The 13,731-nt window shown below is 44.0% G+C and overlaps 1 protein-coding gene across 1 annotated transcript in view; it reads right to left on the minus strand.

Annotated features, from left to right (window-relative positions):
* Positions 1-254: 254 nt before the first annotated feature.
* Positions 255-13,731, minus strand: part of galnt9 (polypeptide N-acetylgalactosaminyltransferase 9) — a 115,725-nt gene continuing 102,248 nt past the window's right edge. The window contains exons 8-11 of the mRNA XM_069683696.1: positions 11,942-12,079; positions 8,917-9,012; positions 1,354-1,521; positions 255-1,230 (exon numbers count right to left, since the gene is read on the minus strand). Of these exons, the coding sequence (XP_069539797.1) occupies positions 1,084-1,230; positions 1,354-1,521; positions 8,917-9,012; positions 11,942-12,079 (549 nt within the window). The 3' untranslated portion in view covers positions 255-1,083. The remainder of the gene's footprint in view (positions 1,231-1,353; positions 1,522-8,916; positions 9,013-11,941; positions 12,080-13,731) is intronic.

The following is a 13,731-nucleotide window of genomic DNA, read 5'->3' on the forward strand; positions in this document are numbered from 1 at the left end:
AGTCGCAGCACACAAGGCCAGGAACCTGATGGAGGCTCGAGGTGCTTGTAAGTGCAGCAGAAACAAAAGACAGGCTATTGTACGTGTGCTGCTAGCAACGGGCTTTACAACAGTACAAAAGAAGTGCGAAGTGAGCTTTATGTAACACCCAGCCAAGTAAAGTTGACGCTGAAATCTTTCGAGGTGATGTGAGCGCTTGGAAAGAGAAAGAGGAAAAGGTGGCTCATCATAAAAATGATTTTATTATCCTAATTGTTATCAGAGGACGGATATCAATTGTTCACTTTTTACAATATATTACTATCATTAGACTGTTTTATACATTGTTTTATATATTAATAATTTTCAAATAATTTGTACATGCTTCCGGGACTGACATTCCCTGGTCAGATTAAGCAGAAAAATGAGGAAAAAGGCACATGATTGCTCCTGTCAGCAGTGAGCAATACAGTCCAAAGAAACAAAGAACTGTCTGTGTGCGTGAGCGCAGGTGAGACGCCTCCCGGTCAGATGATGGGCAGCCCTCTATGAAGACTATTACAAGCCTTACCGGGGCAGAACAATGTGTCCAAAGCAATTTTCCAAATCACAGCCCAAAATAATCACTGTGATGTCGCAATTGACGGCAATCATTTCTTTTGATTTGCTCAGATGCACTCGGAAAAAAAACAACACGCTCGCGCACACACTCTTTCTCATCTTCAAAGATCTGAGAGTTTTACAGTAGAAACAAAAGAATTAGGAGGTTCTGAAACACCTTCGGGGGCTGCACTCAAGTTTCTCTGTTCTATACATGTAGCTGAATGCCAGAAATGTTGGTCATTTCATACAGAGCAGCTTGCCTCAAGGTCTCTGTGAACGCACAGCTCAGTGGAACACATCAACTGATCAGATTCTTCTTTAAGACTCGGCATTGGAAAGCTTTGTGGCCTGAGGGGGAGCTCAGTGTGCGCTGCAGTCTGGAGTGTGAAATACCACACACGAGCACCACCAGTCCTCGCTCCTCTCTGAACTGTCCACAGTTTGAGATCCAACTGCGAGTTGAAACTCTGCCCAAAGTGTCTCAGAGGTCGTTCTCTGGCTTCAGTGCCTCGGATGCTTAATCCAGTTCCGAATCATCCACTTCTGACCCGAGCATCTCTGGACCACCAGGCGAAGGCCAAAGTTGGCATCTTTGGACATTTCCACCTCCAGGCATCGACCAGTGTCCCGGCTGATGATTGGACCATTCTGCAACAGAAACACAAGGGAATATGAACAAGTTTGCACCATAAACACAAGTATGAGCTGTTATTGGGCATTCAGTAACATTTCTGTCCTATTCCCTCCTCCATCAGATGTATTTATTATAACCTGTGTGAAGTCCCACAGCCTCTGGGAAATCCTTGAAACAGATTCACATTTTTTCAGTCTGGGTGTGCGTCCTCTGCCATCATCAACCAGACATTTCGTGTCGGGCAGGAAGGTGGTCGACCCCAGGGGTCCTAGCTGGAGAAGCCCCTCGGTCGAGTAGCGGGCAAGCTGCAACACAGAGACACAATATGCAACATGTGTGACAATGCTGGACGCAGGAAACTGCCAGCAATCATAGCATCAAATATCAAACACTCAACTTTTTTAGGGAGCAACATCACATCTACGTTTTCATACAAATAGTTTTATGCGCTCTGTGATCTTTATGTGTAAGTCACAGTGTCACAAGCACCACCTTCAACAACCAAGCCTCTGATTAAATATAATAGAGTAATTAAATTATAGGACAGTAACCCAGCTGGAAATGTTTTGTTCTAAGAACGTTCTGGGAATGTTTTGAGCGGGAAGTTTTTATTTTGTTCCCAGAACCCCTTTTAATAGCAGGAGAACGTTCTCTGGACACATTTGCAGACAGTTGCAGTGAGAATGTTTAAATCACATTTCAGGAACGTTTTATAAATCCTGTTCTGATAGTTCAAGTCAGACTTACATCCTGAAAAGATCCTCAGAATGTTGCAGTGAGCATGTTCTACCTTTTTGTTTTTATGTAACATTGAGCAAATGTTTTCTAAAAGGCGTTCTGACATCCCAGGCCTCAATAACATCCTGAAAATATCTCCACAATGTTTCAGTTAAAATGTTTTGTCTTAGTTTAAGTTTTAACGTTACAAGAACCTTATTTGAAATGATCCTCAAAACGTTCTTTGAATATTAGATTAAAACGTTATTAAAATATGTTATAAAAAAGTTATATTAGATTAAAACATCACAACTTGAAGGTAATGTAAGTCAATGTTATGGGAATGTTCCCTGCTAGATGGGAAGCCAGTAAGATCACATGACTGCTTTGTTATGAAAAAAATATTTTATTTATTTGTTCATGTATAATTATTATAATCTTAAACTCAGTAACCTTCCACTTAGAGTATCAGGCTCTGTGACACATGAAGCATCTGACAGGGTTCCCTTTTGTAAATCAAACCCTTTTTTTCAGTCTACAAGATTAAAAGCTGCTCGACTGAGTCTCCTCATTACACATAATATGATGTTTTCATATACAGCAATGCACAGGAACCACAGTGAACATTCCCCCAAAACTTGATCCCTCACTGTTTAATCCTGCACATGAAAGGCTCTGTCAGATAAGTATCTATTACGCAAGGATACAGTAGAGATAGCATTTATTATTTATAGCAGTGATCCTCTCTGAAAAATGAGATGCCAAAGATAGGGAGGTCTTTAGAACGACAGCAGGCCTGCTTTGAGGGGAGCACACATTCATGACTGTCCTGAATCGCGCACGCACGCACGCACGCACGCACACACGCACGGCATTCGCATTCTTTTAAAGCACAGAGCAGGCAGCTTTGTTACGTTATTTACATTCCTGCAAAAATCAATGTAACAGAATGACTCTGAATCTCGACAGCTGAAAAACTCTATGGAAGCAATGTCCATTCTGTTCTGAAAAGATATTGTGTTTTGAAAATGTGTTTTCTACGGGAATATGCTCTTTTTTTTTCAAATGTTCAGAATTAGGCTGCAAGGTGGTGCAGTGGTTAGTGCTGTCGTCCACCAGAAGGTTCCTGGTCATAATGCTGGTTTGGACGTAGGGGGCATGCTCGCAAGGCGAAATCGATGACTCTAAGATTGCCCGTAGGTTTGAGTGTGAGTGTGAATGCCCGTCTGTCTCTCTGTGTCCGCCCTGTGATTGACTGGCGACCAGTCCAATGACAGCTGCACAGAACTCACAGACCTCACAGAAAGCACCGACACCGCCATTTGCCACTGCTGCCACCAGCTCGATCAGGGGGAGAGGTGTGTGCTGGTTATGCACAGGCCTAAAAAAGAGGTTCTACCACCTGCACCAAGTGTAACAGGTGCATTTGTAGCGAGCACCACGTCACATGCTGGAAATGAACTGGAAATTGTGCCCAATCAGAGAGCAGTTTCCTCGTGCATCAAAACTTTTGGTCGGCTGGTAAAAGCTGCCGTATGAACACAAACCAAACTCGAGGCAAAATGCAACATTGTAACAATTTGTTCTTTGACTCGGACCAAACAAACGGACTTTAGGTGTGAATGTGCCCTTAAATACTTGATTCTGATTGGTTAATTACAGCATTCCAAGATCTGTTCTTTCTCAATAACAGAGTGTTGCTATGAAGAACAGACCGCTGCTCGGGATTCACTCTAATCACACAATCCGGAGGACTAACTGTTCTCATATCAATCCGCCGAAAGACGTCCGGTTAATATGACGTCGGCTTGTTTACAGAGGGAAAAAAGAAGAGAGACAAAACAGCGGAGAGAAAGCAATAAAGGTTAAACAATGCAAAAACTGAAGGCTACAACAGAGTGATCTACAAAACAGGACACGGCGGAGTTTAGAGACGGTGAATGGAAAAGAAAAGGTCAACAGATTGACAGTGACGAGTCAGAAAACCTCAATCAGGTGCTGCGCTGATTCCTGCGGTCCCGTTCACCGTGTCTTACGTCACCATCAGTGGAAATGTTCACATTTAATGTGAGTTAAACAGCTTGGCTCATTTTAAGAAGGCTACAGAGTTAACTGTTGCTATGGGCGCAGCTCTAACTGTGAGTGTAATGGACTCTCTTTAAACGGAAAATTGAAAGATAAAGATTTTTCAATTAATAAAACCATTTCCAAATGAATATATTGCGTCAAATGTTTGATTTCTTAAGGCAGTCGGCGTGTAATAAGGGGGGTAATGCATAGAGAGAAGGTTGTTACAGCGGAATGGAACCCTGGCAGCGTGAGACAAGTCCCTGGCGCAATTATTATCCCTACATGACACATTACAAAGGCAGGTCCTTGTGACGACCAAACCTGTTAATAAACACTGTTGATTATCATTGTTGTGGTCCTGTTAAAGTAAGTGTTCAAATTGTCTTAATCTTAGCATGGAATACTGTCTCCAAACTTTATCTGAGTGGAAACTTTTGGTGCATGGATGGAGAAATTAGAGCTGCAGGAGTTGGAGAAGATTTTCTCCCTGTGAAAAGAGAGAATGCAGGTGGTTTTTAATCCAGTGTTTGGCCTTAAAGAGCCCCTCAGAACAAATAAGAAAACCATGAAGCACCATCTGCTGTGTCACTCAAGGTTCTCTGGAGCCGGTCGGTACGTTCAGGATGCTGATCAGGATCAGTCTTTTGGCAAAAAGTATTAAACATTGAAGAAATATATAAACTAATGAAGACACAGAACAGGGTGAACTTCATGAAGGCTGTTTTTACAGGCAGATTGAATAAGAATTGAATTTTGTGTTGCCGTCTCGGGTCTTTTGGAGGTTACAACACTAAGCAGGTTTATCCATGGTGTAAACTATGACTGGGCACAAGAAAGCCCCAACATAATCCCCACTAATACCTGTTTACAGCTCAGTCTGGCAGCCTTTCATACACTAATACATTTAAAATGGGACCATAACAAATAATTAACGCACGGAAATGATTCAGCCGAGCCAATTAACCCGAGCCTCATGAAGCAACATGAGACGCTCCATTGCTTCCCGGCGTCGTGAAAGTTTTGCAGCCACCGTTTGGAGGTCAAGCTAATCACAAGTTTCTTAATTGGCTCATAATGGTGCAACGGCGTGACAGCGTCAATGTAAGATGGAGTGTTTGTACACTGCATCGGGTTGTAATCTCCACCTTTCCTGTACCTTGCTCTACCGGGAAGTTTATGCTGCAGATTATGTCTTAAGAAGGCCTCTGCTGTGGAAGTGGCACCATCAGCACCATCCCCTTATGGGACTACGACATTGCAAGGGATTCTGAGTAAGCTCCATATGGGGGAGACTTAAGAGGCTTCAAAGCATAAGCAGTGCAGAGAAGGTCTATCAGCACCATGCACACCCAAGAGCGCAACACATAACTGGGATTCCTTGTGACAAGAAACTGAAGCTGTACTCAGACTGTTGTTGGTATTATAGAGAAAATTCTGCACTTATAAAGGATGAGAAATACTCTGGATTCTGTCAATAGCAAAATAATTAAGATGCAAATGTGCTGCAAGAATGGAAAATGCTTTAAAGTGATAAACTCAAAGATTTTCATTTAAATAAATGTCTGTTAAGTCACTATCTATCGCCGAATGAGGTAACACAATGGTGACTGAGTCTATGGCCCACTGATGAAAGCCTTTGCATTTGCAGTATTACAGCCTGTGTGTCTGGTGCGACTTTCGTGGAAAAAAATCACAAGCGGCGCCCAGTTAGTGACACGTTTTCCATCACCCAGCGGTGGTTGGTCTGCCAGAGAGCGTAGGCGGAGCTAAGCGGCTGCTTTTCCGGTCTCTGCAAGTGTTGCGAGTAAACAGTAATCTACTATGGCTGAACAAACAAAGAAAAGATGGATGACTACAGATACAACTTCAACAATAAGTGAAAATCCAAAGAAAAAGAAACAAACTCGACGCTCAGATGAAGGCAAACAGACTGAAAAGGAAAGCGACCGTCAGCGAGGAAAATCGAGAGTTACAAGCGGAGCCAACCGTGGACGTCACACATGCAACACTGTCTGGATATCTGGGAAGTGTGCTCCCGCAATTACCGTTTATCACCAAAAGGTGCTGCCAAAGAGAACGAAACAGATCTTTGAGATTATAACTTTAAATATAAGCAAACTACTTTAATTAAACTCTCATTAAAGGTGTTTAAAGCAAGCAGGTTAGTAAAACATTTGGCATTTATCTGTCCTACACTGTGTTTAGCTTTTATAAATGTCACCATGCAGCTACAAAATAACCACAGACACCTCTATACACATCAGACTGGTCGGTGTTCTGCCTGTTTATGCAGGAAATTGCAGATGTCTCGCTTTTTTGAAGAGCTCATCAAGAGAAGATCTAAGAAAAGAGATGCAGAAGCCAGTGTGTGTGCACGTGTGTGTTTGTGAGCAGTGATGCAGGTTTTATAGCTCCTCCATGTGGCTTTCACTGCATTAAACTCTTGGACAGAGGTGAGACATTATCCATGATGTAGACTTCCACTGGGAGAGCCGGCAGAGAGGGAGTCATTCGTCAAAAACACAATACAGATTTGCCCAGTTATATCTAAGTAAAAAGCGAAATGGGATAAAAGCAATGCATGTTGGCCATCACTGTAATGAAATAATACAAAGACATAAATTAATCTGCATCTGTTTATTTCCCCCCCGGGGATCAGGATTAAAAAGTCAGTGGAGCTTTACATTACCGGACCCCACTGAGCTCTCTGGAGGAGAAAACAGGAGAGGCTGCCGGGCTGCCGGCCTCCCTCATGTGACAAATAATGAAAGTGTCAGTCACCAGCAAGAGAAGCGGTTAGGAAAGGTTGGATGTGTAAGAAAGTGTCGCATGAATAGCATTTGCATGATTTGTTTCAGGATAATATATTTGTTTCACAGCATGAAAGGAAAATAGAGGCACGAAAACAAGACGGCGTCCCCTCCACCCACAGAGCCATTTGTTCTGGTATTTATTCAAATGAATTGTTAGGCTGAGGCTGAGCACACTTGTTCTGTTTTTTAACAGAATGTGACTGAATATTCATACGACTGCATGCACTCTCACCTGGGAGCGGCCTGGTTTACAGTGTTTCTGCAGAGCAGCTCAAACTGAGCTTTTGATGATTTCTAAATTCTGCTTTGTAGCACAGAACTTCTCTTGAGTATGATATAAAATTTACTTCTGCAGGTGAGATGTTTTTGTCTAAGAGGAGATACGTTTTCTTCTGATTTGGAAGATTTCAGCTTTCAGGAGCGTTTTGAATTTAAAAACACACATTTGGAGAGTAAGAAGTTTAATTCCAGCAACAAAGAAGCTGCGGTTGAAAGATTCAAGTGGGTTTTAATTCTGTCAAAGTGTTTTTGAAATAGCAAGACTGTGAAAAACCTGCACAACCATCCATCCATCATCTATACCGCCTATCCTGTTCATGGGGGTCTGGAGCCTATCAAAGCTGTCACTGGGCGAGAGGCGGGGTACAACCTGGAGTGGTCGACAGTCAATCACAGACTCATGGAGACAGACAACCTTGCACGCTCACATTCAGACCTATGGGAAATTTTAGACTCAACAATTAACCTCACGAGCATGGGACTGTGGGAGGAAGCCGGAGTACCCAGAGTGAACCCACACGTGCACGGGGAGAACACGCAAACTGCACACAGAAAGACCTCCCGGTGGAACCGAGCTTTGAACTAGAAGACTTCTAGACTATTTGTCAACACCTCAATAATTGAGCATGTTAAATGTTTGGTATTGGTTGACTTAATGATTTAGTACCAATTAAATTAGATTAGAGAAAGGCAGTCTTGTCATGTTCCTCTCTGAATGGGAAAAAGAGACAAATGATATCATGTAATCTGACTGCTGCACACGGATTACTATATTAAATAACGTATAGATATTGATGGACCATTCCCAGTGCTGAAGGTGGAGCGTTCAGCTTTATAACATGAAAAGAGTAATGCTAAATCCTAACAGTGGTATCAATAAAACAAAGGGTTTAGTTTCTTCACATTTTCAGATAAACTGTAGCAATGGCTGCACGATCTTTGACCTTATTTACGACTTGGACCCCACATCATGTGCAACTCAAGTTCCACACTTTTCAGGTTCTTCCTTTTACCCTGAAGTCTTTCTTTCATTGTAAAAATGACATTTATCAGTGGTCCTCCACCTGTGGTAGACTCGACTGAACCTCCTGTGTCTGTTTTAGAGCTGGATAACCACCTCTTTATTCAACTCAGTTTTAGGGTTTCACCCAACTTCAGTTTTAAATCTAAGAACAACTTGTGGGTGTGTGGCCGCTCTAATGAACATCTCTCTAGGTCTAGTTTTCCAACCATAAGTCTCATGACTTTTAGATACTTGTTATATTAATTTGACCTGAACACTTCTTAGAATGAGTCTGCATCCTGTATGACTATTCCATTTTCATTCATGTTGTTCACAAATCTAGAGTATTTCCTATATGCTGTAGCTACTTGATATAGAGTATTGATTTTAAATCAGCCCTAAAATCTGCTTCTTCTTTAAAATCTAAGAGTGTCTTAGCTGTTCACTTTAAATCTTCAGCTGTGTTGTGTGTGAATGTCTACAGTTTTGTTAAACAAGAAGCAGTCAGACAAACATATTTCTCTTTATGGCACTGCTGCTACCTACGCTTATTAAATCTAATTTGATTTCACTTTTGAGGGCCTTTAAAGGGGGAGTAATTACCTTCACCACATCATCCTCTGATCGTGCTCTGATGTTAAAATGCAGAATATGTTTGTTTTGTTTTTCAGGTAGCAACACATAAAAATAAAACACGACATGACTGACTGCAAGCTTAACTCATTAAATTATTGACCGATTGTCTGATGGACACGGCTACACAACGCACAAAGCTGTGAACGTGGACACATAAGAAGAGTTCATGAGTGTGGTCTGACCTGGGAGGACATGCCGTGGCAGGGGTACAGAATGGCTTTGTCATCGTCCTCGGAGCCCTGGTCCAGGCAGTACCCGCTGGCTTTGCTGTTCCTCACCTGAAAGAAAACACAGGAGGTTAATTAGGGCATTTTAAAAGAAATCATTATGGAAGAGATGAGATAGATGGTTCTTGAGTTGATGAGAGGCACATGGTCATCAAGATTTACAGTTGTTTTCGAAGAAGCATTTCCCAATGGCTGAGGCCCCTGTTCGTCTAGTCTTCAACGCTCACCTCAGGAAGACTTTCTTGTGCCTCCTCGAGGGGGGTTGGCGACACAGTATCCAAATCAACTATGTTCAAAGCCTCCATAGTAGAACAGGCTGCTCTGGGTTGTGTCCAGAAGGTTGTCGGCCTGTAATGGCAGCACTCAAAGAACCTACTGGCAGACACTGGAGGTGAAGGAAGCTGTGCAGACAGAGGCCTTTTCAGGCAGTTACCAGGCCACCAGAAGGCCTGTGGCTTAGCTGGTTGTGGAAGCAGAATCCCAGGTGTGGGACAAGTTCAGGGAGGCTATGGACTTCGGTTGGCTTTCTGGCAAAATGTAAGACAACTCAGAAGGGGAACGCAAGGCTTTAATCAGGCTGTGTCAGAAGGGGAGAAGAACTGCTGAGCAGGACTGGGGATATCGTCCAACATCTCCTCTGATGACGAGGCAGAGTTTGAAGATCCAGAGAAAGACTCACATCCTTGGCAGAGGTCCCCAAGGTAGTCAGAAAGCTCCTCAGTGGCAAGGCGCCAGTTGTGGAAAAGTTCTGCCCTGAGATGAAGAAAGAAAGCTTTGGAAATCGGCTTTTGGCTGACCATCTTTTCAGTCTCACGTGAAGGTCTTGGAGAGCGCTTGTGGTGTGGCAGACCGGGACGGTGGTTCCCATTTAAAAAAAAAAAAAAAAAAAGAAAAGGGGGAATGTGTGCTCCGACTATCTGGGCCTCCCAGAGAGTTTATACCAGGGTCCTGCAAAAGACACTTCGGCCAAACTCTTTTCCCTTACAGTGTGACTGGAGAGGAGTTTGGCCATCCAGTTCCTGTATTTGTAACCACTGCACAAAGACAAACATGGTGCTAGTGGGTTTTGCCTCCTCCGCTGTCAGTTGTCACTGATTTCGTTTGTGGTGTTCAAGGACAGAATCTCAAGGGGACTTTAGAATTGTGCTTCTGCTCTTTGCAACTTTCTTTTGCTTCATCAAACTCTGACCTCCTGCAGGCAACGGGGAAGTTTTGAGACCGGGCCGGGAAAAGGGTCTGCGTAAAGGCTGTGGTTATCTGGCGGAAAAAGCTGGATTGTTACCTCTATGTAACAGCCTCGAGTAAAAGAGTTCAAGTGTCTTGTGATCTTGTTCACAAGTGAGGGTAAAATGGTGTGTGATTTGGACAGACCCATTGATTCAGCATCAGCAATAGGGCGGGGGTCGTACCAGACTGTGGTGATGAAGAGGGAGCCAGATGGCAAAGCTTTCAATTTGGGCGTATCCGACTGGGAGAGCCAGGGGGTACAGCCAGAATTTGCTGGAGGGATTTTATCTCTCGCCTGGCCTGGGAACACCTCTGGATCTCCTAGGAAGAGCTGGAAAACGTTGCTGGGGAGAGGGATCTCTGGACTTATGGCTTAGCTTAACATGATGATGAAGGCGAGGATCTCCTCTTTCTCATCAGCTTTAGGGCGGTCAGTTAAGAACCTGCCTCAATCTTTGTTAGGGGGAAGCTCCTTAACAGGCAGTGGATAAACACTGTACATGATAAGTCAAATTTAAAAATCTCAAATTATTGGCTACCGTTTGCATCAACCCAGAGAAATATTGGTATCACTGGAGAGTATCAGTCAAACCCTGAAAGCATATACATACCTGTCTGCATGCTGCATTGTCTCCCGTCCAGCTTGTTCAAACAGCAGTCTTATATCACCGTGCAGGAGCCAGTGCATGTTCTGCCTCTCCTTTGCCTCCAGGCCTCCTGACAGTGGTGTGCACTGAGCATGAGCTTCGGTTCAATGTGATTTGAATGCGTACGGCTTCATTTCCAGGTTGTGACATATCTATCATGTGCTGTTGTCAGGGAAGGTTCCACTCGGCTGGTCCGGTCAGCGCGGCCTATCGCGGCGCTGATGCTCAGTGACAGATGAGACTCACTTCTCCTGCGGTGGCCGTGTGGCAACACAAGGCCTGTCGACAGATCTGAAATAGTGCCACTTAAGCGGCTGCCGCTCCAAGGAATCCATTAGCTGGGTGCCAGAGCCAAAGGCAGGCGTCAGGGGAAAACAAAGGGCGAGGTGAATTCACACGGCTTTGATGAATCCAGAGTTTAATTTTGATGTATTCCGACATTTCATTTGCAGAGCGTATTGATTTTGCTCTGTTTTCCATTGTTGAAATTGCCATGACGAAAAAACCGGTGTGTTTCTGTAAATCTCCGAACAGCGTCTGACTCTGAAGTGTGTTCAATTCTTCAACCTGTCATAATCCTGTTGTCTTCCCCCACTGTGCTGAGTGCACTGCCAGGCCCGAGACAATCAGGTTGGAATGGAAAACTAATAAGTGTTTAATTAAAACTCATTCTGAGGAAATTACATCTAATCCTGAGCCGTGATGCCGCACTGCTATAGCAACAAGATTTGATTTATTTAAGTGCGATCTTTGATACGGAGAGGATGTGTTGTCATTGTGATGATTGACTGTATATGTGCACAAATCAGTTTGTGTTTGACCCTGACTGACGTGCACAAATTAAAGCAGGTATCAACTAGTTGCTGACATCTGTGTTGCTGCAAAATGTTTTTCAAAAAAGCAGAAAACAACCTGATGATGGTTCACGGCTCACAAATTAATGAACTGATGATTTTCAGTGTGTGTCGTCTGTGGAATCAGATTAGCTGTCTCAGTGTTTGCATCCTCTTTAAACCACAGCTCTGTAATAAAATTAAAGATGATGATATATTAAATTTAGCATTCTGATTATTTACAGCAATCCTGTTAGCAGGAACATTTCTCACCTCGCCGTATGTGATGGTGTTGTTATAGATCCGCATCTCTGGGTAGACGTGTTCGAGGTACCAGCGGAAACTCCGACACTGCAGCCTCTTCCTTAAGGCCAAACGCTCCGAGACATCCCCGAAATCTACCCCCGGGTTCTGTCAACACATGGTACAAAACAAAGATGAATAAAAACTCTCAGCCAGCGGGCACTTTACTTAAGAACCAAGCGAGAGTAGGAGTGCTGGAGAAATGGGAGACACAAGAGTGTTAAGGTGCTGAGAGGACGCAACAAGCGTTTAGTACAGAGACGGATAGATGCGCCTGTCATGTGGGACCTTCATTGTTCTTTCATTAGACATGATCTGTGCTGAGCAAATTCTAATCAGCTGCCTAATTATGAGCCCTCACGGCCCTCTCTGCGCGGAGGTGGTGGCTTCCCAGATTGATTAGAGGGATGCCTAATGGCTGCACTGCCTGGCACTGAGGCTTGATCCTGATGCGCACACACACACACACACATGCACACAGTCATCAGTATGTGCATATACAGAGCTCGGCTTAAATGTGCATGCATATGCGAATAAACATCCTGTTTAGATATAAACTACATGCATATGTTAGGAGAACGGCTTTCCATTGAAACTGATGCAAAGGCACACGCACACGCACACGCACACACACACACACACACATACGCACACACACACAATTCTAATATCAGCAGACAGCGTTTCGTGGCAAATATCGCCCCTCTCTGTTGGAGTCTGAAGCCAGCTGCTGAATCTGCATTCAGCATCTGCTAATCATGAAATCTAGTTGGAAAGTTTGTTGTGTTGTATCATAAAGCGACACAAACAAATGTGTTTAATTTCACTGAGATGCTGTTCAGTGTTTGGACTTGGGGCCTGCCACTGTTTTGAGTCATAAAGCCCCCCCCCACTAGAGTAATTGTGCTCTCAGTGGGTACCTCAGAACAGGAACCTGTGATTGTGTGTATGGGCGGGTTTGCAGAGCGGGGGGCGACGGTGGGTAGATGGAGTAATCGTAGCGTTAGGTCTTTGTACTGTACACAAAATAACTCTGCTCCACAGGACAGCTGGGGTAATAACGTGCCATACCACTGTGTTTGTAATTGCACTGGAGAGGTGATGTAGTCTGATTGGCTAGTTTGTCAAAGGTGCCCCCTCCTCCCCCTCCCCCCGACACGTCCTCCACGCTGCACACACACACAACCGTTTCCCCAGTTGGCACTTCCTACCTGTTCTTCGTGAGCTCTCATGTAATGATGTTTGTGCCAGATTTTAGACGCCATGCAGGCATCAGCAGCACATCAGACCTGTGTGTGACTGCTGCACAGCCGGTTATTATTTTGTTATGAAAAGCAGTGTGTAGGTGTGTGTGTGTGTGTGTGTGTGTGTGTGTGTGTGTTGTTTTGGGCAGCGCTCAGAGGCCATCGCTGACGTCCTTCACTGACAATCAACCCATTCTGCATGGCTGAAGAGGCAATGAGGATTGAATATTAAACTCTTTATTAATGAAAGGAGCTGTTTATTATTTTGCAGCCCATCTTGAAAGACCCCTGAAAGCAATTAAGCTAAAGTGATGTGTATGAAAATAGACTGATTAGATATGGAGCTCCTCTCTCGTCCGCTCGGAGCCCGACTCGTCTGCTTCCCCGCTCTGCCTTTGCTCCGCTGCCAGTGTGAAGGTCAACTGGGATGAAATCTGAATTTTGAATTTCTATTGACTCGTGTCTCCGGAGACTCCGGGCTGCCCGTCTGAATGAGCAAGCGAGCCCGGGAAGAGA

Source organism: Semicossyphus pulcher, unplaced genomic scaffold, assembly GCF_022749685.1.
Source record: "Semicossyphus pulcher isolate SPU_LCO1_2020_fin unplaced genomic scaffold, fSemPul1.0.p SCAF_6, whole genome shotgun sequence".
Taxonomy (NCBI): domain Eukaryota; kingdom Metazoa; phylum Chordata; class Actinopteri; order Labriformes; family Labridae; genus Semicossyphus; species Semicossyphus pulcher.